We start from the raw sequence: 27982 nt of genomic DNA, 5'->3' as shown, positions 1-27982 counted from the left end.
CTTAGTTTATGTTAGGGTTCATTCTTGGTGTTGTCCAAATTCTTTATATTTGGATAAGTGTATAATGAATTGTGTTCACCAATACATTATCATTCAGAGTATTTTCACTATCCTAAAAATCTCTGTACTCTGCCAATTTAATCCCTCTGCTCCTCCTCCTGCAATATCTGGTAACTGCTGATCTTTATATTCTCTCAACCATAGTTTTGCTTTCTTCAGAATGTCATATAGTAATCTTACAGATAAACTTTTCAGATTGGCTTTCTTCACTTACTAATAGTATTTAAGGTTTCTCTATGTCTTTTCATATCTTGATAGCCTGTTTCTTTCTAGTGCTTCATGGTATCCTATTGTTTAAATGTACCACAATTAATTAATCTTTTCATCTACTAAAAGTCATCTTGGTTGCTTCCAGGTTTGGGTGTTGATAATAAAGCTGCTGTAGAATTTCTAGAATGTGTAGAATTTTGTGTGGACTTGTTTTCAGTTCCTTTGAGTAGACACAAGGAAACATAATTGCTGGATCATATATGATGAGAGTGTGTTTAGTTTTGTGATAAACCACCAAACTGTCTCCCACTAGCAATGAATGAGAGTTCCTGTAGCTCTATATGCTCATTAACATTTGCTGTTGTCTATGTTCTGCACTTTAGCCATTCTGATCAATGTGTAGTGGTATCTCATTGTTTTAATTATAACTTCCCTGGTGACATAATGTTGAACATCTTTTCATGCACTTATTTGCCACCTGTTTATCTTCTTTGGTTAGGTATCTATTAGTCTTTGGCACAATTTAAAAAGGAAATTTAAAAAATTGTTTCTCCTCTTCTTCTTCCTCTCCCCATCCCCCACTTTTTTTTAAAGTTTTGGAGATTGAACCCACAGTCTCCTGTCACTAGACAAGTATTCTATCCTGAGCCATATTCCCAGTCCTAAAGAAAAATAAAAATTGACATATAATAATTTAAAATATTTATAGGTTACAATGTGATATTTAAATATAAGTATACAATGTCTGATCTGATCAGGGTAATTATTGTAACTGTTATCTTTAACATTGATCATTACTTTGTTTGATAATATTCAAAATACTCCCTACTGGCTATTTTGAAATATATAATAATTTGTTGAAAATGGTATTGACCCTATTGTGCTATAGAATTTTGGGAAACTTTTCCACCTGTATGATGTGAGTTGCAAGTGTATCTACTCTTGTTGTAGTCTCCTATATAAAGGTCCCCTTAACCTTTATGGAATATTCTACCTTTCCTCTTTTCAAAATTTTTTAAAATTTTATAATATGTTTTATCTCATACAACTTTTTGTTTAAAAATGTTTTGCATACCATAATTTTGCCACCCCTGCTTTCTTTTGCTGACTTTTGTATGTAACATTCTTATGTCCTTTTGCTTTTAGTCTACTTGTGTCCATAGATTTAGAGTTGCCTGTAGATTATATACAGTTGTATTTTGTTAGATTTATTTCTGTTAATCAAGCTTTTTGTTTTGATTGGTGTTTTGTAATAATGCATTTATAATCAAATAAATTTCCATAAGTCCATTTTAACTGATGGGCAGGTTGTGGTTTTGATGTTGTATCCAAAAAGTCATTACTATGTGCGAGGTCCTCTAGGTTTTCTCCATCTGCCATCTTCTAGGAATTCAGTAGTTTCATGTTTTACATTTAGATCTATCATCCATTTTGGGTTAAATTTGTTAAGGATGTAAGGTTTGAGTATAGATTCACCTTTTTACATGTAGAATTTTGGTTGTTCCAGCATTTGTTGAAGACTGCCATTAATCCATCATTTTGCCTTTGCTTCTTTGTCAAAGATCAGTTGGGTGTATTTATATGGGTCTCTTCATCCTGTTGTATTAATTCCATCTGTTTATCTGTTCTTTGAGTGCATGTGTGTATATGTGTATGTGATGCTGGAATGAAACCAGAGCCTTGTGTATGTTAGGCAAGTGCTTAACTACTGAGCTGTGTCCCCACAGCCCCCCAAATTGTTTATTTTCTAGCCAATATCACAATGTCTTCCTTATTATAATTTTATAGTAGGTTATGGAGTTGGGTAATGTTAGTGCTCCATTTTATTCTTCTTCTTTAAATTGTGTTGGCTACTCTGTCCCTTTGAATCTCTGTATAAACTTTTGAATCAGTTTGTTGATATTTATAGCAAAAGCATTTAAAAATTTCTATCTTTTCTGATCCTAATATTAGTCTGTCAAAGAAGAGCTCTGCAAACCATATTTTATTGCTCTTCAAAGGACTGAAACAATGTAGGAATGATTAGCCTTTGAATTTTGAGTAAACTATATTTATGAATCTGTTTTAGCAGTACCAAAATGTTTGTTTTTCTTTTTCTAATATTATGACTCCTAATATATTTGTAACATTTCTTGGAAGATAAGTTATTCAGGTAGCATTTGTTATATTTTTAGCCATTATTACAATGCCAGACTGTGATCCTTAAAAAAAAATCATCATGATTATTATTCAAGTTACTAAGTATTCACAGGTATAAATTGAGTTCACATGGAGCATCACACATAATACAATATTATGTTAGATTATAGAAACTATACATAGTTGCATTCAGCAGGTTATGGTTGTGTTAAGTTTAAGTAGAGGGTAAGACAAATGGCTTTATTATGACAGTTCTGATAGCACATGAATGTTTTAATAATGCTGTAGATTTAAACTATAACTAATTCCCTCGATTAAGATTAGAATGAACACAAACCAAATGTGTCTGTTGCCATTTTAAAACCAGGAATTAAAAGTTGTTTTTTGTGTAATTTTCCAAAAAAAAAAAAAAAGATTTTATATATTGATTTTCTTCATATTTTAAAAGATTAAGTACAAGAAAATTAGTGAATTTATTTTATGTTGAATTTATTTCAGTATTATTATCACTGAATAAATCTAGGTTTTTGAGATTCTCTGTTTTTATAAGCCACCATAGTATTTTGTTTTCAAATAGGTATTGTGTTAAAAATGTCACCATAAATAGATGACATTTTTTGAGTAGCCAGGCATCAGGTTTTTTAATTGTTATTTTGTGGGTTTTGTTAAACTTGTCTCAAAGTGTATTTTCCTTGGGTAATGTTTGAATTATTGGGCAGGGGGGTCTAATAGTAGCAATAAAAACAAGCATTTCAAAACAAAGTGCCCTATTTTTGTGACTGCATAAACAATGTATGCCTTTATTATTACTTATAGACTGAATAAACACCTTAAAATTTTATATTTCATTTTATTCAGCTTTTGCTTATTTAAAAAAATTATATACTTTAAAATATAGTTTCTTTTTTGTAAAGAAAAATCATCACATAATGACTTAAGTATATCCCATTATATAGTAGTATTTCTCTTGTGTTTTTGTTCAACTTGGAGTCCCCCATGACCTTGGGTGCTTTTTCTGTGGGGTGACTGATGGTTCCTGATGCTCTGCATTTTCTGGTAGCTTGCCTGTTGCCTGCCTCTGGGTTCATCATTCCCCTTATGCTGACTTAGGCAATATTTCCTCAGTCTCTTATCTTGGGGCTTTGATGCATATGTTCTGAAGGTGGCCACAGTGACTTTGGGTAGCAGCAGATGGTAAACCTTCAGGCTGCCACCGGCTATACTGGTGGTAAGTTGGAAAGTTAACGTTTGATGAAGAATCAGTAGTGCATATGAAAGAGCTTTGACTGCTGAAATATCTTTTAATTAAAAAATTAGCATACTAAAACATTTGCAAATGTCTGGGCATTTAAAGAAAATTAAACTTAGTTGTTTTCTTATAGATAAAGTAGTTATTTACCAGCTTGATTTTATGTTACTTGCTCTTCCTAACTTGGTTCTTTTTCCTCTGTCTCTACCCCTCTTTGGCAGTAGTTGAGACAGCTAAGGTAAGTAGATAAACTGCAATAAGGGATGTTTTTAGGAGTCACAGTTGTTTGGATAAACATTTAAAGTATACTTTAAATTGTGGTATTTGGGATTTTATTTACTAAAAGGAAATGTAGATTTTTGAGGATTATCTCCATACAGTACTTGTAAACGTGGTCTGTTGTCTTCTACATTTGGAGATATATCTGGATTAGATAGAAGCCTAAAGAACTCATCCTGCCTCAAAGAGATATTCCACTTTGTTCTAAATTAGTTAGTGAGTCTTGACTTTGCCATCCACAATCCCTTTTTTGTAGTGTGATAATGTGCTGTGTTGGACGTTCTGGCACAGATAAAATGCTGGGAAGGCTCCAAAGGACCTTTTGTTGTTTTTGTTGTTGTTCCCCTTAAATCTTAGAGGTACACTTTATGCTTTTCACTACTGAAAATAGATACTTGGGAACAGTAGGTTGAACCATCTTTTAGAGTTATAAGTGTCCATGTCAGATTTTACCCTTCAAACTTTACTTCGCACCAATGAAACTTTTGTGAAACCAAGAACAGATTGGTTTCATGGCATAACACAAGAGAAGTGTCTCTACACAGTCTGTTCATGCTGATGCTCTTGACGCCACAACTTGTGATGGACGAAAGCTGTGGGTGCAGCATCTTTTGCTTTTAGAGTTATTGGGCAGTGATACAGGGAACATCACTAGTGTTCTGACGCCAAAGACAGAAAGAACATTAGAGCTCAGTGGGGGGAGAATTATTAGTGTTAAGGTCACCTAATACCCTTCCTTGTTTTCTGGTAGTTGAATTTTTATAAGAGATGCCTTATGACAATAAGGTGTAGAATTAACAATTAACAGTAGAGACACATTTTGACTATCATAAGGATATCAAATGAGATGGATTTCTAGCAGAAAATAGGAATAGTATTTGATTATCATTGTGTGGTATTAGGGGATAGAAGCAAAGTTTTAGTTCTCTAGGTTTGTTGTTCAAAAGCATTCCTATAGAAGGACATCTTTACCAGCTATTCTATTGTTGCCACCTTGAGATTAGTTAAAAACTCATCTAATCCTAATTGAGTGTAGACCATTTTAAAAGAGAGTACAGTAAATACAATCTTTTTCATCTGAATTTAAGTTGAGAAAAAACTGTTATTTGCAAAATTAGGCTTGTGAATTTTCTATGGCTTATTTATTGTGTCAATCCCATCTTTTGGGGGATGCTTATTTCTATGTGAATAAATAAGCAGTTAACTTTCACAGTGGAAGTTTCATTCATATTACCCCAGCAAATATGAATTGTACTGTGATACTGTAGCTAAGGTACAGGCTGCATTTATCCATTACTACCGTCCATGTAGGCTTAAATATTCTTTAAGACTTTATTACTTGTTTTGCAATCCTGTGAACTGCTACCAAAATAGAGACCAATGTTCATTCCCTCAAATCACCTAGGTAATCTTTCTTTTCAAAGAAATTGGAGATGAGAGTTATTTTCAGAGACTTCCAGACTTCCAATGTCAACAGTAAAATATCTAAAAAGATTCATAATCTTTTAGATATATAACACATAATCCCCACTGTAGGCAACCTTCCATATTTCTTCACCACAGTCTTTAAATAGTAGCGTATCTTTTTTCTTTTCTCCAAATATATTTTTCATTACATGCTTAAAAATTTGGTGCTTCTGGTGTACTTTCTGTCCCTCTGTCTTGTCTTTGCAAAGGTGGTGTTTAGTTAAAAATGAGGCCTTCCTTATGGTAGAAATGAAAAAACTCAGACCTATAATCAGTTGGAACTTTTCCTACTACATTTTGAGAGAAGAATGAACAACTTTCATTGTTCTGGTGGAATTGAAGAACAGATGAGGCTAGTTCTTAAGGGATAAGTTGCTGTCCCCCCCACCCCCACCCCGTTAGGAGCAGTCATTCCCTATGTTGGTATGGGTAAAGATGGAGTAATCTCTTCTGTGAGACCATATGCTAATACAGTGCTGATAAGTAAGTGTGAAAAATGAAAGGGAGAAATACATTAATTGTATTCTTTCAATAAGGTATGCTATCCAAGGTAATTATTTCATGACAGTTTTAGCTATAGTACTTGTTTTATCATGAAATAAAAGATGGTTTTAGGAGCCTTTTATTAGAAAGACAATTGTATCAAATTAGTACAAATTAGATTTTTGTCTTTATAAAGGTGAACAAACCCATGAGCAGTTTTTAAATTGATGTGTTCTAGTCCACAAATGAACAAATTCTGTTTGAGGGTTAAAGAAGCTATTATTTTGTCCTTTATGCTGACAGCTTCATTACAGATTGGCCTACTGTTGGCATTAAAAAAAATGTTTGGCTCCTTATGATCTTTGTGCATGCAACTATAATATTAATGCAGCGCCATAGCTCTGTTCATTAAGAAATGGCTCTAAATGAGGTTGAAGCGTGTAAATTTGGAAAGATACAGATGTTAAATGCAGTCGTTTCTCTCTGTATACAGCCGTTTCTCTTTGTGTACAGCCGTATGGCTAATAATTTCTAAGTGGCTAAAGCTCTTGTTAGCAAGAGTGCTGGTGTGTTAAGAATGGCTCTATAAATAACTTTAAGAACTGAAGCTGAAGGTGCTTCTTTTAAAGACTATTGTTAACTAAACATTATTGCCAAACAGATGGAAAGCATTCACTAGCCTGATGTTTTTAGGTCTAATTATATTATCACCAGCCCTGTACGGCTCAGTTGAAGAGGTGTATCCAGAGGCCAATTTATAATCATTTAGCCAACACCTGTTTGGGAGAAATTGACAGTCAAAGGGCACATTTTAAAAAAATCACATATGTTCTTGTGTTTATTGCCTCAATGTGAACGTTGTCTAGTTGCAAACAAACTTGGTAGGAAAAGAAAGTAAATGTAAACAACATAACACTTCCCAGCCATGCTTATCCATCTTAATTTGGCCTTTTTATCTGATGCGCTTCATGGCTAAGTGAGACCAGCAAAGGAATATCACTCCTGATTTATGCAGGTATATTCTGTTCACTCCATGAGGCGTATGGTAGGAAAAAGAAGCTCTTTTCTTTGATTGTGTGGCTTCCATACCTTTTACCTAGTAAGATGTTTTCTATTCATGTAGATGTGCCTTATTCAAACTTGACTGGCTTTCCCGAGAGTGACTTGAAAGGGCCATAACTTGATGTAAAAAGGAACACTAAATGTCTTCATAGACATAGCTGTTTATTGAGCCTTCTGTTGTAGAGAGGTTCACGGTGCCTCCATTTGCACTCATGGTATGTTCTTTTAATGTTCAGGTTTTATGGAAGCATTTCTATGCCTTGGTGGTTCAGATTTTTGGTGAATATAGCTCAAAGGGCAATTGAGGACAGAATAGGTCTGTTCTATCTGAAAACAATCAAAGTCTAAACCTTTGTTTGAACTGATGTCCCCACCAACACTTTTATTTTAGTGTTTTTCCTTCTTCTGACTTACTTCTACTGAAAGATTTACATGTGTCAACCCCATTTTCTTTTCATCAGGGCAGTGTGGCCTCTGTCTTTCGCAGTTTACTCCATTTCTCACTGCCTTGGACTGTGGTCATTTTTCAGTCCTTGTTCTTCAAGTTGTCTCTCAGTTGCTGGGATAATTACTCTCACGTTAAGTGTTCTCTTTCTATGGCATCTGAACCACTCTCTTTTCCTAGTTTTCTTTGTACTTTTCTCACTAAACTTTTGGTTGTTGTGTTATCTACCCACAATATTCCAACTGTGTATAACTTTCAAAATTCAGACATAAATACGACAATATATTGTTTACATATGTTATAACTTACTAGTTAAAGAGGAAGAACTCTGGAGTCAACTGCCTAGATTTAAATTTTGCCTCTATGACTTCTTATCTTCGTGCACAAGGTAGATTAACAGTTTTGTCGTTGTTTCCTCATCCACAAAATTGATTAATAAAAACCTGTTTGGAGCTGGGCATGGTGGCCCATGCCTGTAATCCCAGCAGCTTCGGAGGCTGAGGCAGGAGAATCACAAGTTCAAAGCCAGCCTCAACAACAGCGAGATATTAAGCAACTCAGTGAGACCCTGTCTCTAAATAAAATATAAAATACAGGTGGGGATGTGGTTCAGGGGTTGAGTGCCCCTGAGTTTAATCCTTGGTACCAGCACCACCCCCAACAAATTAAAAAAAAACCTGTTTGGTTTATGCAATTAAATTTCTTAAAACCCAGAACTTTGGTAGTATAAGGGAGGCATTAGTCTAGTGGGGTCCATTCTCATGTGTTTAGCTTTTATCTTTATGGAGAGTGCTTAAATATAAATGTATAGTCCTTATTAATAATAGAAAATAAGTCCTGACTTATTTTCTAAACCCCACTCCCATTTTTTTAAATTTTTAAAAATTTTTTTTAGTTTTCGGCGGACACAACATCTTTGTTGGTATGTGGTGCTGAGGATCGAACCCGGGCCGCACGCATGCCAGGCGAGCGCGCTACCGCTTGAGCCACATCCCCAGACTCCCCACTCCCATTTTGTCTTGTATTTTCCAGACTTTTAGACCAGAATTCACTAATTATAAGTTTATTGAACATTTACAGTATGTTCTGTAATAGAAGAAATAGTTTCTTCTCTACTGCTATTAGCACAAATTTGGCAGCCTAAAGCCATGCAATTTATTATCTCAGGGTTCTGTAGATCAGTGATGCGACACAGGTGCCAACAGTGTTGTATTTCTTACTGGACTCTCTGGAGAAGAATCTGCTTCCAAGCTCATTTAAGTTAGTTGAATTCTGCTCTTCACAGTTGTAGGACTGAACTCTGTTTCCTTGGTGACTGGCAGCTGATAGCTGTTCTTTGCTCCTAGAAGTTGCCTGTGGATTCCTTCTCAGGCTCTCTGCAAGCTCCTTGCTTCCTCCCTTTGGTTCTGACCTGTGGTCTCCAAAGCCAACAACCAACCATACTTCCCTCTTAGTCTCCGATCTCTGTTTCTTCTGCCACATCACTTCTGTGCTTTCCATTTCTTCTGGCAGGAGACAGTTCTCTGTTTTTAAAAGTTCGAGTGATTTGATGAAATCCACTAAGATATAATCCAGGGCAATCTCTGTATTTTAAGCCCTGCCTCTTCATTACATCTTGAAAATTGTTTTTGCCATAACATAACCTATTCACAGATTTTGGAGTTTAGGGCATGAACATCTTTGAGGTCATTATTCGGCCTATGACAATCCCATAAAGAGCTTGAAATTGGGTTGGGAGAAAAACAGGTGAACAAATAAAACCAAATTGAAGGGTTAGGGATGCTGTAGTAGAAGTCAGTACTGTATAAAATGGGAGAACAAAGGAAGAAAGTCATCAGTGTTATTGAGAGAGAGAGAGTGATATTTGAGCTGAATATGGAAAGATGAGTACTTGTTTGATAAGTGGCTGTGGGAACATTTCCCAGAGAAATAGCAATAATAGTGATAGCAATATTAACCACTGGCTGTACTTTTGTAAGACTGTCTCCCTGAAATCCTCACAAATGGTAAATACTATTGTTAGCTACCATCACAGGCTCTACCTGTGAAGCTATAATGTCTTTAGTATGTAGAATGGGAATGTAAAATTATCTCATTGGGTTGTTGAAAGGATTAGCATAGAACATAGTAAATAATTAAAATATCGTAGGTAAAGAGACAGAGGCTAGTTATGAGTAGTACTTGCGAAGTAGAATTGGTCACTGGTTCTGAAGGTAGGAGACATGGGAATTCACAGTGACTTAGGGAAGTCTTGGATTTGGGAGTTTTCATGGAGGGTGCTGTTATGGGGGAAGAACAGTAACTTTGTTTTATTTTTGGTGAGGGCAGGGTTTGGGGAAAAGGAAGGGATATAGTCATCAGGTACTTGTGTTAATATTCTATTGCAACTAAATGGATATTGAAATGGTATAGGTCAGGTACTCATAAGAGAGGTCAAAGATGAAGTTGTCACTTTCTTCAAGTTCATCACGTCTGAAATGGGATTTTCCATCTTTTCAAACTGGTTTCCTGTCTTAACTTCCCTGTTTTTTCTCACCATTCTTTTATTTTCCCCTGCTTCACTTTTTCTTTCATCATTGATTTCTCTCCCTCCTCTTTCAGTTGGGATTAGTAAATGTTTGACAGCCAGCTCTTTTGAAAGGGAAAAAAGACCCCATTTGCAGCATTTGCTGATTTTGGTGGTGTAAATACTCCTCCCTCCCCTGGCCATTTCCAGGATTGGGCTGTTTTGTGCCATAGAGGCAGATTGGGAAAGCAGCAACAGAGACCACATGTGCCTGTAAAGCACATACCTGGCTCTTTGCAGAAAAAGTTTGCCAACCATTGCCATAGTATGTAGAAATAATAATAATAAAAATTAACATGGCGGGATAATTTCTTTGTTCATTCCTCTAGTCATCAAGATGGAAGTGGGTGACAGTTCAAGGTGGCACTGTGTGAGATCATGAAGGATCTTGACATCATTTTATGGAGTTAGACTTTTTCTCTCAGTAAGACAAGAGGAACGACATGATCTAAGTTATGTCTTAAACAGGAAACCTTTGCTGCCATTTGGAGAATAGATCACAGGGCAGCAAAGATAGAAGCAGGAGGCCAGTGTTACTAGCGAGAAAGGAGTTGATCTTTGCTTGTATCAGGTAAAGCTAGATGTAGTGAGGGGAGTTTGAATTCTGGATTTATTTTAAGGATAGAGCTGACAGAATTTGCTGATGGTAAAAATGATTTGAGGATGGGTCCAGAGTAGAGAAGCAGTACCAAACAGATACCTGAGGTGGTGGCCAGGCCCGGGTTATCAAGATCACATTATACCAAGTTGCTGCATGAGAAGTTTGGGGAAGAAAGCTGAGATTTGAACAATTTCTTTCTTTTTAATTTAAGTTTTTTTTTTAATATTTCTTTCTCACCATTTGTGTTCCATGAGGAAAAACTCTTTGTCTAAAATATTTCCTTTACTTTTAAGAAATTCATTAAAAAATACATTTAGGACACATAGAGATGTTTCTAAAATATGGTATTTTTGGAAAGGAAATCGTAACAGCATCTATTTTGGATAAGACTATTTATATCCTGTGATTTGGGGATTTAAAAGCAAGCTATTCTGAAATTAATAAATTCTTAGTTTCCAGAAGTAGAGTTAATGTTTTATGGTGTTATGATTAAATTATTACTCATATTTTTATATAGGTTTTACTTGTAATGGACACAAGGACAGAACAGACATTCATTTTAAAAGTAAGTAGAATTTGAATTTTCAAATTTACTCACATTGTGCTTTTGAAAGACAAGATTTAATTTTTGTGTGTATGGATGTCTTAATGTTTTTGTGTTTGTAGTGATCTGTATTTTCCTATCCTTTCATCAAGTTGATAAATGTCCTGTAGCATAGATGTTAAAAAAAGTTTTATGTTCTGAAATAGGGAGGAAATAAATTAGATCAATTGAAGAATAATCTTTGTGTTGTTTAAATGTGTAGTGTGTAGTTTAAATATGTCTCTAATAAATTTTGTGTAATTTGTGAATATCATACACAGTCTCATTTTTTATTATGACTTCTTCAGAACTGAAATTTTGTTCCAGGTATTTGGGAAAGTGCTATCTACATCCCTGGCTCTCATTTTGATCTAACTCAATTTATAACTAAACGAATAAGATGATAAAATTCCTCAATTTCATAATTGTTTTTGGAATTAATTGTGATGGTATATATTGAAACTATTTTAATTTAAGCATTTCCATAGCATCCAGAAGATGCTTTGATTAGTTTTATATTTCCTTTCCTGATACTTCTTTTTTGCTGATAAGGCATGGCAGTAGGTCACATTGACACATACTGAAACACATTGCTTTTTATGAATATACTTTATCATTGACATTTCCTCAGTCTTTGAAACCAGAGTCTGATACTAGAACACACACACACACACACACACACACACACACTCACTCACACATACACTTGTTCTCTTGGAGGTATTATAATAATCTTTGTACTATTTTGGAATAGAATTTTCAAGTTGTTGGTTTAATCTAGTAGGAATATCTTTTGTGTCCCAGGAATTTGAATTGATCTCACAACGTCTCCTGTTTTAAAGATGTACATAAGTAAAATCAAACTTAAAAGGTCATAGAGAAATAACTGTGTGTCATCCTGATGACTTAGTTTGAGAGCATCTCTAATAAAAACACTGACCCACGTAATTGATTTTAATGGCAGCTTTGTGGCATCTTCCGTTCTCTGGATTCACGCCAGATGCCATCAGCACAGCCTCCAGGGACTGAGGGGCATAGAGCAGCAGATGAGTGGTTTCTCTGAAGCCCGGAGTAACTCGGATAGATTAGTTTGGTTGATAAACACAGAGCACAGCAGGCTCCAAAGGCAACTGAGGGTACAACTGACCTTTTTGTTCTCTGTCAGGGTCTAAGGAAAAGCAGTGAATACAGCAGGAACAGAAAGACCATCATCCCCCGCTGTGTGCCCAACATGGTGTGTCTGCACAAGTACATCATCTCTGAGGAGTCCGTATTTCTTGTGCTGCAGCATGCAGAAGGTTGGTTTGCAGTTAGATTGTTTATGTAGTGAAGAATGTCACCTGTTTAGCTTTCTAGTTTCCATAACATCTTTCTTATGTGAAACACATACAAGAAGCTGTTTGCTCATTCCTCTGCTCTGCCTTCCCACTTAGAGATGGGAAGGAAAACGAAAACTTGGGTGCACAGCAGATTTCTTTTGAACTATATACAGTACCATTCATTCTTAGGCATACTTTCTTTCCTAGTTTCTCATAGAATTTATCTAATATAATTAGAACTTTAATGTGAATGCACGTTAAGAGAGCTAGACATTATTTTAGGGATTTTATTTGGTTCTCTTTTCTCTGCTAAAAAGATACATTTATGTTAGATGACGAAAATGAAAAGCATCCCCTGAAGAATTAATTAATTACCTCCTTTTTATAGAAGGCCAGGGTATTTGCTTAACATTTGACATTACCTTGTTATTCTGATCTGAGTTTTTATGAATACAGCCATTGGCATCACATATGTGTACAAAGCAGAAGCATGGGGCTCTGCCTTCAAACTGTTTATGAAATTTAGCTATGAGTGGAGGGAACAGGTGGCAAAAAATATTATGTTTTGATTTGGTTTTGCCTGTGAACACCTGAATTTAAAAAATCTTTTACTAAGAATGACTTAATACAGCATATAAATATAAATGCCTTTCATATAAATGATCTTTTGGTGTTTTTAAGAGTATTTTTAAAAACAGTAAAAAATTAATTATTTTTTATATTTCATAGAGACATTATTATTTTTATATTACTGAGAATAAAGAACTATTGTGCTTTACTAATTGGCATAACATCCAAATTTAATAATTTTCTGAGGAAAAGGAGTCATTGCTTCTGGAATGAGGTCTCTTATGATAACTAATGCAAGATTTTTGATGGGGGCAATAAACTATTAATATTGTTTATTATGAAGTACAGCACAAGATAACTACAGATGGAGGGAAGACCTCCATATGCAGTATTTAATAGGAAATTCAGAAGGGGCTCCGTGGTCTCACAGGTATTAAGAGAGTTAATTGCGTGTGTGAATTGGATAACTAATTCACCTTTGTTCAGACATTATAGACAGCTTTTATCTGAGGATACCAGTGCATTACAGACATTATTGAATTAGAGGTCATGTCATCTGATAGCGAAATACAGCCACCTCTGGTGTGGAACAAAATAACTTGCGTAGTAATAATCCATAATAATTTAGAACAAGGTCAGTAGGATGAATGTAATTATAGTCAATATTCTATTACCCAGTGTGGATTATTCATGTTGGAGATTATCTGTGGTACATTTTCAATCCTAGCTTACCTCTGTTATTTGTAGCTGTATCTTCCTCCTCTTCTTCTTCTTTTTCCTTCTTCAAATCATATGTTAGTTTTTCTTCTGTCGTCTTCTACCTTCCCTTATACCGCTTAGAGCTAAAACTGATTTTACTTTATAATTTTATAATGTCTTAAAGTCATAGACATAGGACCTTCAAGTTTTCTGCTGTTATAAATAATCTTTACTAAGTCTCTTTCTCCTTACTGTTGACCATACCTGACTTTGGATGGACATATGACTATATAATTTGGCCTGAATTATTTAAACTTGGAAGCAGCATATCTTTTGATTGTTTCTTTTAGATATCTATTGTTTAATTTTAAGAAGGGTTTAGAATACAAAAAATAGTAAATTGTGGTGCTACTAGGAATTCTCAATTCATTTGCTACTCAACCAATTCACTGAGCATGTACTATGTAGTTGGCTCATTTTAGGTGAAAAAGATAGAAAAAGAACCTGCCCTTGTGAATTCTTGTTGTGGAGGACAAGCAGAAAAACAAAAAGCAGTAGATTAATGGCATGACCCTGATCTTTAACACAGGGAGATCTAACCGAGAACAACTGAGGTTTCTTTCTATTAAGAAATCAAGGAGATTCTCTAAGAAGGTGACATTTAAGAGGAATTCTGAATGGCAAGAGAAACCATCCTTTGAACATTAGGTCCTGGTACAGGGACCAGTGTAAAAACAAACTCAGGATGTTTGATAACCAAAAAAGGAGGCCATTTGGTTTGAATCAGTAGGTGAACACAGCACTGGTACAGGAGGGCACTGGAGAAGGCGGCAGGAGCTTGTGCAGAGGGTAAGGACTTCGTTTTTTCTTCAAGTGCATTGGGAACCACTAGACATGTTGATCAGTGATAGGATCTGGTCTGCATTTTTAAAAGGCCACTCTGGTTGTTGTTTGGGAAATGAGTCTTAGAAAGCCAAGAATTGAGATGTGAAAGGTTAATGTAGGAGTCTGGGTGAAAGAGGCTGAGGGCATGGCCTGCTGGCGTGCCAGTGGTGATGTCCTAAGGGTAGTGTCAGAGGAAGCTGTTATGGATTTGGGAGTAGGGAGAGAAGAGTCTGTAGTAATTTCTCAGATTTGGCTCGAGCAAGGGAGTGAACTGGATGATGTCTCAGTGGTTATTTTCTGAGGTATTTTGTGTGAAGATGATAAAAAAAGTCACTCTCATATGTATAAATAGTTATTACTGAAAAAGTTAATCTTGAACAATTTTCTCCATGTTACCAATGCTTAAATATTTATGATTTGTAGCTTTAACCTCCTACTACTTACAGAACTGTCTGTAATTTATTTGAGTCTCTTGGATTCATTTTCTTTTCTGTTTTTAATTCATTCAGTTGGAAATGTATTGAGTGCTTACTGGAGCCCAGGTGAAGTTCTAGTGTGACAATGACTAAAACAAAGATTCTGCCTGTATGGAACTTCCATTGTGTAGAGGTGGAACAGACAGACAACAAGTATAAATGAATGTGTGTCAGCTGGAGATAAATACTAAGGAGAAAATCAAGAAAAGGAGGGAAGGGACTTGTCAGAGCGGTGCTGTTTTATATAGGGTGGTCACTTGATTGAGAAAGGCACATTTGACCTGAGACCTGAAGGAAATTAGGAGGAGCAATGTGAGGGAAGATGTCTTGGCAAGAGAGAAAAGAGTGCATAAGCTCAGAAGAGTGCTTGGTGTGTAAGAAGTAGCAGGACAAGTGTGGCTAGAGAGAATGGGAAGAGATGGGACTGAGTTTAGAGGAGTGAGGAGGAGGACAGGCAGATTCTGTATGGTCTCATAGGCAACTTTAAGAACTTGACTGTACTCTAAATGAGATAGGAAGTCATTGGGGGATACTGAGCAAAGGAGTGACAATGTAGAAATCATTCTGACTGTTTTGTGGAAAACAGAACATAGGAGGGCAAAGGCAAAATCAGGGAGAACAACTTGGAGGTTGTTACAGCAATTCAAATGAAAATCATGGCAGATTGGACAGGTTTTTGTATTAGTTCATTTTCTGTTATTATAACAAAATATCCTGGGCTGAGTATTATATAAATAAGTGAGGTTTATTTACCTTGTAGTTCTGGAGGTTCAAGGCCATGGTGCGAAAATCTGTTTGGTTCTGGCAAGGTCCTCATGGTGCATGGTATTACAGTAGTAGGAGTGTGTATGAAAACAAGGGATAATGTGGTGAGATAGGAATCCAGTGGGGGACTTTGGTCTTAGTGACTTCAGGATCTCCCACTAGGTTCTACTCTTCAAGGTCTTACCACTTGTTAACATTGCCGCTTCCAACACCTTAATCTTTGGGAGGCATACTTATAACCATATTCATAGTTGGTAGTGGTGGTGGTGGGATTGATACTGGAGTCTGACTATATTTGAAGGTAGAACTGGCATGATTCTGCCTTACATAACTCTTAAGGTTTTTTGCTTAAATAATTGAAAGAATGGACTTTCCATTCACTAAGCTGTGGAAGGAATAGATTTAGAAGGAAAAAATGCGGGATTCAGTTCTGTAGGTACTTATTATTCAGGTGGTGTGGAGAAGGAAGTGGGCTATAACAGACAAGATTTTGGGGGAGAGGTTTAAAATGTTTATTCTTTTAAATTAACCTCTTAACTCTATTTGAAGAAGAAAGGTGTGTAAGTTCCTAAAATCAGGATTATATAATATTCCTCACATATCCTTATAGCAGAATGCTTGGTGTGTAGTCAATGCTCTGTGTAATCATAGAGTACTGAGCCTGTTGGAAAAAAAGGCCAAGCTGAAAAACAAAGATTGTAAAAGCCCTGGAGTGTTGATATACTAAATAGTAGTGGGAAAGAATTTCTCCCCAAGGGACCAAAGTAGTAAGATGATTCTCCCTTTTTAGCTAGGTTTTTTTAAAAAAATGTATAAAACTAATCTATAAGCAAATAAATTAAAACTATAAAGAAGCATATAAAAGTAAAAATTACCTTTTCCCCAGAAATAGACACTATTGACAGTTTATTATGCATCTTCCAAAAATTTTCTATGTATAAACATATACTCCTCACTTATTTGATTTTTAAAAATACAGATGATTATATTGTGTCTTTATCTTGCTTTTCCCCACCCCATCTTTGCAGTGTACCTTGGACCCTTTCCCTGTGAGTTCAAGTAGATTTATATTAAGAAAGCCAGTGTTGTGTAGTGTTTAAAAAGGATTTCAGTGCCAGGCTATATGAGCACAAATGTTGATTTGTTATTACTAGTTGTGCAACCTTGGGCCCTAACCTTTCTCTGTCTCAATTTCTTCATCTGCAAAACAGGAACAATAATAGTTAGCTACCATTTTATAGGGTTGATGTGAAAATTAAATGGTTGATAAATGCAAAATACATAGACTTGTACTCGGTACTTGGTAAACATCTTGTATTTGCAAATATTGCTGTGATATTTTTGAGTAGATATAAAATGATTGTGCAGATTTACCATAATTTATCTATTCCCTTACTAATTATTTTTTTAAAACTGTTCCCAGTACTTGTACATGTATATCCTTGTGCATTCTTATTTTGTCTTGTTCTTAAAAATTATTTGTAGGACGATGTTCTGAAATGGAATTTCTGAGTCAAAAGATGATTTTTATCATTGCTATAACAATATTTGATCATCCATATTAACTTTAAGTCCTAATTCTGGTCAAGCAGATTAATACATTATTGTGCAATCTTATAGAAAGACAATAAATTAAAATGTGATGAGAGGCAAGGAGATAATTTTAGTTAACCCTTATGAATTATTATCTTTATAGCTTAAGATGCTTCAGTAATTGCAACTTTGTTTCAAAGGGGCCTAGAAAAATGCCTGTGGAGGCCTGCTGGCCAACAGGATTTCTAAAAGCCATATATGTCTGGAAGGCTATGGTGCAAAGCCATTTTTGCTGGCTATAAGCAGGGTCTTTGGAACCAAAGGGAGCACATAGCACATAGCTCTTCTAAAAATTGAAGGTGTTTATGCCAGAGATGAAACCAAGTTCTATTTGGGCAAAATGATGAAACCAAGTTCTACTTGGGCAAAAGATGTGCTTATGTGTACAAAGCAAAAAACAACACAGTGACTCCTGGTGGCAAGCCAAACAAAACCAGAGTAATATGGGGAAAGGTAACTTGTGCCACGGAAACAGTGGCATGGTTCAGGCCACATTCTGAAGCAACCTTCCTGCTAAGGTCATTGGACACAGAATCTGTGTGATGCTGTACCCCTCAAGGATTTAAACTAATGGAAAATAAATAAGATGAATTTGTGCTCTTGTTAAACAAAAAAAAAAAAAAAAAGAAAGAAAAAGAAAAAAAAGAAAAATATAATTTACATATTCTTAAAGTGTTAAAATTATTAATATTTTAGGTGTTTTCTATTTATATTTTATGATTTAGCAATAACAGAGTTTTTAAAAGTTGTTTAATGTTATAATAATAATAATAATAATAATAATAATAATGGTGATAGTTGTATAAGTTTTTATGTTGGGCCTGATCTCAACTCTGCAGAAAGTGAAAATCCAAGCAGATTTTGTGGGTGAGAGACTTTAGTTAGAATCATGTGCTCTTGTAGGTGATGTGATTTTATATTTTTTATAATTGAAAAAAGGATGTGATTTGATCAAAATATTGTTTTTGTAGTTCAGTATTGAGCATTAGGAACAATAAATTTAAGTGAGCACCTATCAGAGAATGGGAAAGAACTAAAAGAGTTTTGTCCCTTTAAAAATAACAGTTTTTGTAATTGATGTTAAAGTGCTTGTTTAGTCTGGAAACAGATTCCATAAAGAAAACACTGACAATCATATTTAAAAATTTATCTAATAATGAGAACAATGGAAATTAAATAGAATACCATACTTGATTTATCAAATGGATAAACTTTCTAATTTTTTTTCTTTAAGTCTGTGGATCAAATCCAGAGCCTCATACATACCAGGCAGGTGCTCTACTAGTGAGCCAAATTCTCAACCCAAACTTGCTACTATCTGAAATGGGCAAGTTTGGCCATTAGGATGGCGCTGTGCGCATTACTTACCAGAAGGTAGAGTGATTTGGCAACACATACCAAAAACATTAACATGCTTCTTGATTCAGTATTTTCAATTTTGGGATTCTGTCCTGATGAAATAATCAAAGAATGCAAATATTTGTATGTAATAATATTTATTATTGTAATTCTTATAGTAAAAAAACTGAAAACAACTTAAATGTACAACAGAAGAACATTTAACTGTATCACAACATCTGTTGCATGGATATGCTATATATCCATTCAAGCTCATTTTCTCATGAAAATTAGGAAATGTTTATGTTATTTGTGACTAAAAATGTGAAAGTAAGTATAGTAATGACTTAGTAGTGTTTATCATTAGGTGGTGGGATTACAGATAATTTAAATTTTTTGTCTTTTCTATTTTCCTGTTCTTTTCTGTATTTTTTGAAAAGTTTTACAGTAAAGCTCTATATTAGTTTTAAACTAGGAAGAAAATGTGACCTCTTCTAAAATGACATTATTAGTACTTGTACACCTTTTTCTTTGAAAGGATTTTAAAAAATTGTGAAGATACCACTTGTTATTACTCAGTTTAATAAATATTTATTAACTCACTAGTGCTAGGTAGAATCCTCTGCAGTTATTAAGATCTTGCAATCTGGTAAAGGAAATAATAAAAGCATAAAAGTAACATTAATATGAAGTAGAATGTTGTAAATGTCATATGAGGGACCAAATGATGTAGAGGATTCGTAAAATATATGAATTATATATCCTGTAAAGGGATACAAAGAAATTGGTAAAAAGAACAGATTCTGAAGCACTTTCAAGAATGGGTAGGATTTTGACAAGCAGATATTCAAGGAAACTAATAGGAAAAAATTTTAAGTGGTAGGTGTAGAATGAGAAAAAGCCCAGCCTGAGTTTATGTGGGGATGTCTAATTCAAGTGAATTCTGTAATGAGTAGGGGAAGAGGACCCAATTATGAATTGGTACTGTATTACCCAGGGGTTTAAATGCCTATGGGGAGTTGGTAGATGGTTCAATATATATATATATATATATATATATATATATATATATATATATATATATATATATTTGAGTTCTTAAATGGAGAAATGGCATGATAAGATCTGGGCTAAAATGGAAGTTTAACTGGACAACAATTAGTATGATAGAGTGATATAGTAGGGACTTTATAGTCTAGTTGTGGCTATAGCATTATACCCAGAAGCACAGAATAACCAAAGGAATGAAAAGAAGGAGATGCCTGGGAGAAACACTGTAGTTAGAACTCATAGGACTTGGAGACTTGTCAAATGTAGGAGGAGCAAAGAAAAGAAAAAAAAATTCAAGGTTGGTCTGAAACTTTTATGCTAGAGTGAATCGGAAGACAGAAAGATGTGATTTGGGAGACAAAAATAAAGAATTTAAGTACATTGAATTTTAGATTCATTGGCCTAAGAGTGAAGGAAACTTCCTAGAATTTTATCAGGTCATGTTTCTTGCTGATACTAAAACTTGTACATGGTGATGGCACATCTCATGATGTGTTATCGACTGACTGAACATTGGCTTAGTGCCTTCCATGTCCTGCGTACTATGTAGACAGTAGGCATAGAAAGGTGAAAAAGACTTGATCCTGCCCTCAAAGGAGTCATCATCCTGGAGAATCAAAAATCACAGTGTCATTTTATTTGGATTGCATAAGGATCTCAGCTTCAGGGTTAGGCATTATTGTTTGGGTGCCAAGTTTAGGTAAGTGTGCTCAGAAGAATGTGGTTATTGTTGTCAAAGACTTTAGACTGGAATTGATGCATAGCTCCTTTGTGAGTGTGAATTTGAAAACCATATGGAAACATTGAGTATACGCCAAAGAGGACAGAAAGCTTCAGGTAAGAAAAAATGAGACAGAAAAGTTACATCACTGTTATCAAAATGGGGAAGTCTGTTAACTGGATCATTGGTAGAAAGAGATGCATGATGATCCTAGGATTGATATTATGACACTTACCCTTTACTGATCATTTATTCTGTGGTAGGCACAGTGCTTTGGGTATTTATGGAATTTCTAGAAATGAAATGTAAAATGCAAAAATTTTGGATGCAACTGCTGATTTATTCATGCCATTCATTGTCAATGGTTACTTTTCTTTAAGATTTAGCTACATTTGATATATGTTGCTTAATAGTGACATTAAAAATGTTCTGAGCCAGTTATATCTATCTTTACAAAGTATGCCTCCCTATATACTGCTTTTAAGATTTCTGGATCAAATTTAATTAATTATCTTTTTTTTACTATTATTTTTAATCAGTGCATTTGTGGGGTTTTGAAACTCTAGTTTTTATATAAAGATTCTAATTAGCAGAAAACCTCTAATTTTGAATTTTTAATGGTTAAAATAAAACAAAAAAATGGTAAAGTAACTACATAACAAATATTATTGGTAAAAAGCTGGATTATTTTGTTTATTTGATTTCTGCAAAAGTGTTTTAAGTGATTTTAGTTTAGTTTTATAGATATAAATCAGAATACAGAATCAGAATTATAATAACTTACCTCATTAATTGCTACTCAATTAATCTTTCTCAATGGATTTACTTGAGCTTACATAACATATGAACATGTATCAGGGAGCATAAGATGGAAAAATAATGTCATTTAAAGACAAATTATATTACCAGATGCCAAATTTCTCCTTCAATTTTTGGCTTTTTTTTTTTTTTTTTTTTGGTACAAGGGTTTTAACCTAGGGGTGCTTAACCACTGAGCCACATCCCCAGGCTTTTAAAAAATATTTTATTTAGAGACAGTCTCTCTAAGTTGCTTAGGTCTCATTAAGTTGCTGAGGCTGGCTTTTAACCCACAATCTTCCTGCTTCAGTCTCCCAAGCTGCCGGGATTACTAGTGTGCGCCACTGTGCCTGACTTGGATTGGGCATTTTCAAAATGGAACAATACAATATTGTTGATTTTTTTCCTTCATTGTAGTATACAAGTTCAAATGGTATTTATGTATTTCTGCTTGACCAATTATTACATAACCAGACCAGAACATAATCAGATGTTTCTAAGACTAAATAAGAGTTAACTTAAAGCAAGATTTTAGCTGTGAGATTTCATATTAGTGTTTGCTATAACTAATTTCCCTTCAAAAGAAAGAAATAGGTTGTCATTTTTTTAAAGTAATTGATATCGGGAAAAATACTTGAAACCATACTTATCAGTTAGCAATAATAAAATTGAAATGTAGCTTCAATTTTTATTAAATATGCCTGTTTTATAGCACATTTGACATTAATGAGTATTGTTGACTTGGTTTTGATGATTATTAGAATACTTTTTTTTTTCTAGTTGCTTAAATATCTGTTTAAGGATCTTATTGTTTTTTTGCTTGTACTTGTTCACAGGTGGCAAACTCTGGTCATATATTAGTAAATTTCTGAACAGAAGTCCTGAAGAAAGCTTTGACATTAAGGAAGTGAAAAAGTCCACACTTACTGAAGTTCACCGGCAGCAGCCAACTTGTAGTTCTCAGGACAGTGGCAGCTTTGAATCCAGAGGAAGTGATGGGGGAAGCACACTTAAAGTTCTGCCTCTGAAGACTAGTCTTACTCCAAGTTCTCAAGATGATAGCAACCAGGAAGATGAAGGCCAAGACAGCTCTCCAAAATGGCCAGATTCTGGTTCGAGTTCAGAAGAAGAATGCACTACTAGTTATTTAACATTATGCAATGAATACGGGCAGGAAAAGATTGAACCAGGGTCTTTGAATGAGGAGCCTCTCATGAAGACTGAACGGAATGACATTGATACCAAAGCCAGTAGGAGCTTTCCAGCACATCTTGCTGCTGACAGTGACAGCCCTAGCACTCAGCTGAGAGCCCACGACCTGAAGTTCTTCCCTGGAGATGAGGACCCAGAAGCAGTTTGTTCTCCAAGAACCTCCGATTCCCTCAGTAGATCAAAAAATAGCCCCATGGAGTTCTTTAGGATAGACAGTAAGGATAGCACAAGTGAACTCCTGGGACTTGATTTTGGAGAAAAACTGTGTAGTCTAAAATCAGAACCTTTGAAACCATTCTTTACTCTTCCAGATGGGGACAGCACTTCTAAGAGTTTTAATTCCATTGAGAACAAGGTAGAGTTCAAAGCTCAGGACACCATTAGCAGGGGCTCAGATGACTCAGTCCCAGTTATTTCCTTTAAGGATGCTGCTTTTGATGATGTCAGTGGTACTGATGAAGGAAGACCCGATCTTCTTGTAAATCTCCCTGGTGAACTGGAGCCAACAAAAGAAGCTGCTGGAATGGGACCTACTAAGTTTACTCAGACTAATGTGGGCATGGTAGAAAGCAAACTGTTGGAAGCCCCGGATGTGTTGTGCCTCAGGCTTAGTACTGAACAGTGCCAGGCCCCTGAAGAAAAAGGCACAGAGGAACTGAGTGATCACTCTAGGCCCAAGCCCTGTAGTATAACTGAGACACACTATGCGCAGGAGGATCTTGGGGTGTTATTTGTAGCAGCTGTTGATCATAGTAGTTCAGGGGACCTGCCTTTGTTACCCAGCTCAGATGCTGAGTTGCAAGGACTTCGAGTGGCAGAGTTGGCAGTAACTGCAAACACCACAGAAGAAAGCTTATTCTATATCTCTAATCCCCTCTCAGGTGCTAATGAATACAATGCAAACACAGACACTTTAAAAACAGAGGAAGTATTGCTGTTTACAGATCAAACTGATGATTTGGCTAAAGAGGAATCTACTTGTTTATTCCAGAGAGACTCTGAGAGGAAGGGAGAAACTATGTTAGCACTAGAAGGAGACAAGGAAATCCATCAGATTTTTGAGGACCTTGATAAAAAATTAGCACTAAACTCCAGGTTTTACATCCCAGAGGGCTGCATTCAAAGATGGGCAGCTGAAATGGTGGTAGCCCTTGATGCTTTACATAGAGAGGGAATTGTGTGCCGCGATTTGAACCCAAACAACATCTTATTGAATGATAGAGGTCAGGAACTTTTGCAAATGCATTTCTTTTTATTCGCTGTTGCTTCCAATTAACTGAGTAGGCGTTTTATCTTGTAATTAGTATCTTCATTTCCTGTCTAGAGCTTCATTATCAGTGCAGCAAATTCACCCCCAGTAATAGCTTCTAGTACTTAATGATGCCATTATTCTTAATGATACTGTTTTTAGCTACAAAAGGAGTAATTACAGTTCACTTCTGCAGAAAATGGAAGAGAAAAATGTTTTGATTTCTCCTGTCGTTTTGTTTTTAGGACACATTCAGCTAACGTATTTTAGCAGGTGGAGTGAGGTTGAAGATTCCTGTGACAGCGATGCCATAGAGAGAATGTACTGTGCCCCAGGTTAGAACCATCTCCTAAAATGTCTCACTTGAAAAAGTGGTCCAGCAGCTCTCCTTTCTTTATAAAAGTTGTATTTTTCACTAGCAGTTCACATACATATTGGTTGGTTATCTCTTTAACCCTCTAAAAAGGAAAATTTGGGGAATAAAACCATTGTATATAGGTGTATGTTTTATGTGTGTGTGTGTGTGTGTGTGTGTTTCTTGTAAAAAGTGGTTATACATCCCTTAAAACTTGAAATAAATTCCTTAAAATGACTTAACTAGTGACTTAACTTTAGATATCTTGACCCTCTTTACATGGATGATTTTTATTAAGATGTTAGAGGTAGCTGACTAAAGGATCAAATTCCTAAGGCTATAAATAGATAAAGATTAAAAAATGCATTGTGATTTCAGTGATGAGTAGACCTGGCATTTTAGAATGCAGTTTTAAGATTCTTTCTATATTTAACAAAATTTAGGAAGCATGTTCTTCTTTTAAAATAGCCCATTTAGCCAAACATTGACACAACAGGTTTCTCCTGCCCTTATTGTATTGTCTTTATTTTTAAAAATAAGAGATTTATTTCTGTGGGTTTGAAGTCCTTGATTGATAATTTTAGGTAAGTTAAGCATATGAATTATGTTTGAGTTACTTTTTCCTCTCTCATCATTGCGGATGGGGCTATATTTGAATGCGGAGTTTGTTTGCTTTGCCTAGCACTTACTATCTTTGGATGACTACAGTTTCTTCACTCCTGGTGCCCCTACCCCCCAACCTCCGCTGCCCCCAAGAAGCCTCCATCTACTTCCAAAGGAGTTTCAACTGATTATGCTGACATCATCTATTTGATTGTTGGTCATTACAGTATTTAATGCTTACTAGCCTACCAGTGTATTGATGCTTATCTTGTTTAACTCTGCTGCACAGGAAATCATTATAATTTGAATTGAAAGAGATTTACTGTTTTTTAGTTACAACCTTCATTGTTAAGAATTACGGTGAAGAGGAAGAGCAAAGTTTTTCATTCTATAAGGAAAATATGCTTAAACTTTCCTTAAATAACTATTGGGAACTAATACTGTCACATTCTTTTCCAAATTAGGACTGATTTTATTTTTTCCTAGACAATAGAACAAAACTATAATTTTTTTCTCCGTCAAATAGATGACATGATTCTGATTTTTGAAAACATATTGGTGTGATATAGTAAAAGGAATAACAAAAATTTCATAGAGAAATCGATTCATTACAATTACCTGTCTGGTTGGGTGGGGTGGCACAGGTCTTGGAAGACTGAGACCCTAGGATTTCAAGTTCAAAGCCAGCCTCAGCAAAAGTGAGGTGCTAAGCAATTCAGTGAGATCTTGTATCTAGATAAAATACAAAATAGGACAAAAAACCAGTTGTTTGACTTGATTGTTAGTTTTATAGACACCACCCAACTTTCTAATTTGATAAGAAATTACATGTTAGGTTTCAGTGTACATAAGTATATTTATTAATACTTATAATATTTATATCTGGCTCCTTATTTCCTATTCAGTAAGGTGGTATTTTAGCATTCAAGCAAATTATTTTTCTTTAGTCTCAAGCACAGTCTGTTTTTTTAATGTCCATAACTTCTTGGGATCCTGAGAGCATTAATATATGTGGGACAAAACCATAATACATTCATCAACAGATACATACTTTCAATTTTGTGTTCTGTTTAATACAGATTAGTTTCTGAATTCTAATTTTTAAGCCTTTTTTCAGAAATCACCATTCTCATAGTTCATCAGCAGGTGGCAGTGTACCATTAATGGATTTTTTTTTTTTTTCCCCTTTTTCCCTTCGCTGTCCTTTTTCAGGTTGTCCTTCACTAGCATTTGGGGAAAAACAACAACAACAACAACAACAAACCTTTAGTATAAAAAGAGGCTTTGTTGTAATTATTTACATAAAGGGATTTGCCTTCAAGCTTTGTTAGTTGTGCTAGAAGTGTTCTAGTATTACTGTGTGCATGAATAGTATGGAAAGTTTCTCCAGTCCTTGGGCCTATTAACCTAAGCAGCAAGGTGAAACAAAACCAGTCATAGTCTTAATAGAAAGGTCGTGTTAATGTTCTAATTTAGAAGATCTCAAACTTAAAGAACTCAGTTAAGTCTACACGTTACTAACCATTTGCTTACAATACTGGGGGAATTGAAGCAAAAATTTATAAATTACTGTTTTTCTTGAAACTGAATAGCAGAGCTACTAATAAAAACTACAAGTAGTTATTCCTCCTTGTTCTCAAAGGGTGGTGGAAACAATGATAGTATGTTAGTGCATTAGTGTTTAAAACTCACTAATCAGTAGTTGTTAGACTTCTTGATCTACCCTTACAAACACCAGGGTTGAAATGGTTCCCTCCCAAATCCCTTTTCCCTACCCCAGCTCGAACCTTGGTGTTTTTATGCAAGTAACTCTAAAGCCTGCTAAGCACTCATGTTTGGTTTGAAAGTGAAGTTGTCACAAGATTCTGATGAGGACGATTCACCTTTGTTTGAACAGCATGGGGCCCTTACCATTCTTCCCCCCTGGAAATCCTTATCATATTTTTGTCCTAAAAACATCACCCACCTGCCCTGTACTTTATAATATCAGCAGTGTGTCTTTTTTATCTTGTGGATGATGTGCTTCTATATTTTGAGAAAAATTTCCAGTAACAGATTCGATTTACATGGACAGAAACTTGAGCAAATGCCAAACTAGCAGGGGGGCCATTATTCTGCTCTATAAATAAGTTTAAAACAGAAAAAACACACACAGAAACCTGTGAATCAACATGTTTTGGTCTAATTGAGGGGAAGGCAAGAGAGATAAATTTTGAAATGCAAATGATCACCTTCTGTTATTTAAGAATAGTTTCTGCCAACTTTATGATCTTAGATTTTTAAAAGTCCTAGTCATTTCAACAATGCATACTTCCAAGGAAGTTCAATATTCATTTGTTTCTACAACCTAAGAACTTTTTTTAAGTTGCCTTTTTTTTTAATATTAAAGAAAACAAATCCAGCAACAAAAAGACAAAAACCATGGTGCTTTTTCTTGTCTACATCTGTGAAAAAGCCAGCACATAAATGGCTGCAGCTGCAGACCCATCACGAGGGTCTTGAGAATACGAATGCACTGATCAAACCCAGCCCTGTTTTCAAAGTAGAAACCATTCCTTTTAGGTTCACTTTGTATCCTTAGATTATCCAGGGTGATTCTCTAGCAAGGTTTTATTTTAAATAAACATCATTCAAGGTAAATGGGCTCTTTTTATACCACAGACACACAGAATGGAGTTCAGAAAGAAAAAAGCAAAAGAAATGGTCCACAAAGTAGGAATAGATTGTTTGGCATGACAATATAAATATAACACTGTCTAGTTTCCATAAAGATACCTTATGAGGAGACTTAGATAGGTTCTGCTTTTCACTGAGAGAGATTATAGAACAAAAATGGGGGTAGACTGGTTATTCTTCTCCAAAGGACTTCCTTTTAGTTACTCTGTTTTTACTTCTATTTGTACATAAAACATACAGTTTTAGACAAATAATTTTATATGTTTTATCACTTGATAATGTAGAATAAATTTTTGTTATAGCATTTTAAGTATAAATGAAAAATAAGATGTCAAGAGTATAATTTTTTTCTTTTCCTACCAGTATTTTTTCTTAACAGTTTTGACTCTCATCATAAATAAGCAGCTGGAAAATAGAACTTATTTTCTTATACAGTATTAACTGTATAAGATACAAAAGACTATTTGAAAGTTTAATATGCAGTCTAACTCAAGTGAGTAAGATTATTTATACATTAGTTATTATGCTA

The 27982-nt window shown here is 35.0% G+C and overlaps 1 protein-coding gene and 1 pseudogene across 8 annotated transcripts in view; both read left to right on the top strand.

Annotated features, from left to right (window-relative positions):
- RPS6KC1 (ribosomal protein S6 kinase C1) overlaps positions 1-27982 on the top strand; it is a 213201-nt gene that overhangs the window by 152873 nt on the left and 32346 nt on the right. For 4 of the 7 annotated variants that reach the window (XM_081300200.1, XM_081300198.1, XM_081300204.1 and 1 more), the window contains 4 exons: positions 11079-11126; positions 12310-12442; positions 22195-23793; positions 24065-24154. In XM_081300200.1, coding sequence (XP_081156326.1) covers positions 11079-11126; positions 12310-12442; positions 22195-23793; positions 24065-24154 — 1870 coding nt within the window. The remainder of the gene's footprint in view (positions 1-11078; positions 11127-12309; positions 12443-22194; positions 23794-24064; positions 24155-27982) is intronic. The other 3 variants (XM_081300199.1, XM_081300202.1, XM_081300203.1) reach the window with 2 other exon arrangements.
- On the top strand, positions 17650-18017 carry LOC308652409 (large ribosomal subunit protein eL33-like; annotated as a pseudogene). The gene has a single exon. The product of its transcript is annotated as a large ribosomal subunit protein eL33-like (transcript).

Source organism: Spermophilus citellus (assembly GCF_964194105.1).
Source record: "Spermophilus citellus genome assembly, chromosome: 6".
NCBI classification, from domain to species: Eukaryota; Metazoa; Chordata; class Mammalia; order Rodentia; family Sciuridae; genus Spermophilus; species Spermophilus citellus.
This window is presented reverse-complemented; position numbering and strand designations above follow the sequence as displayed.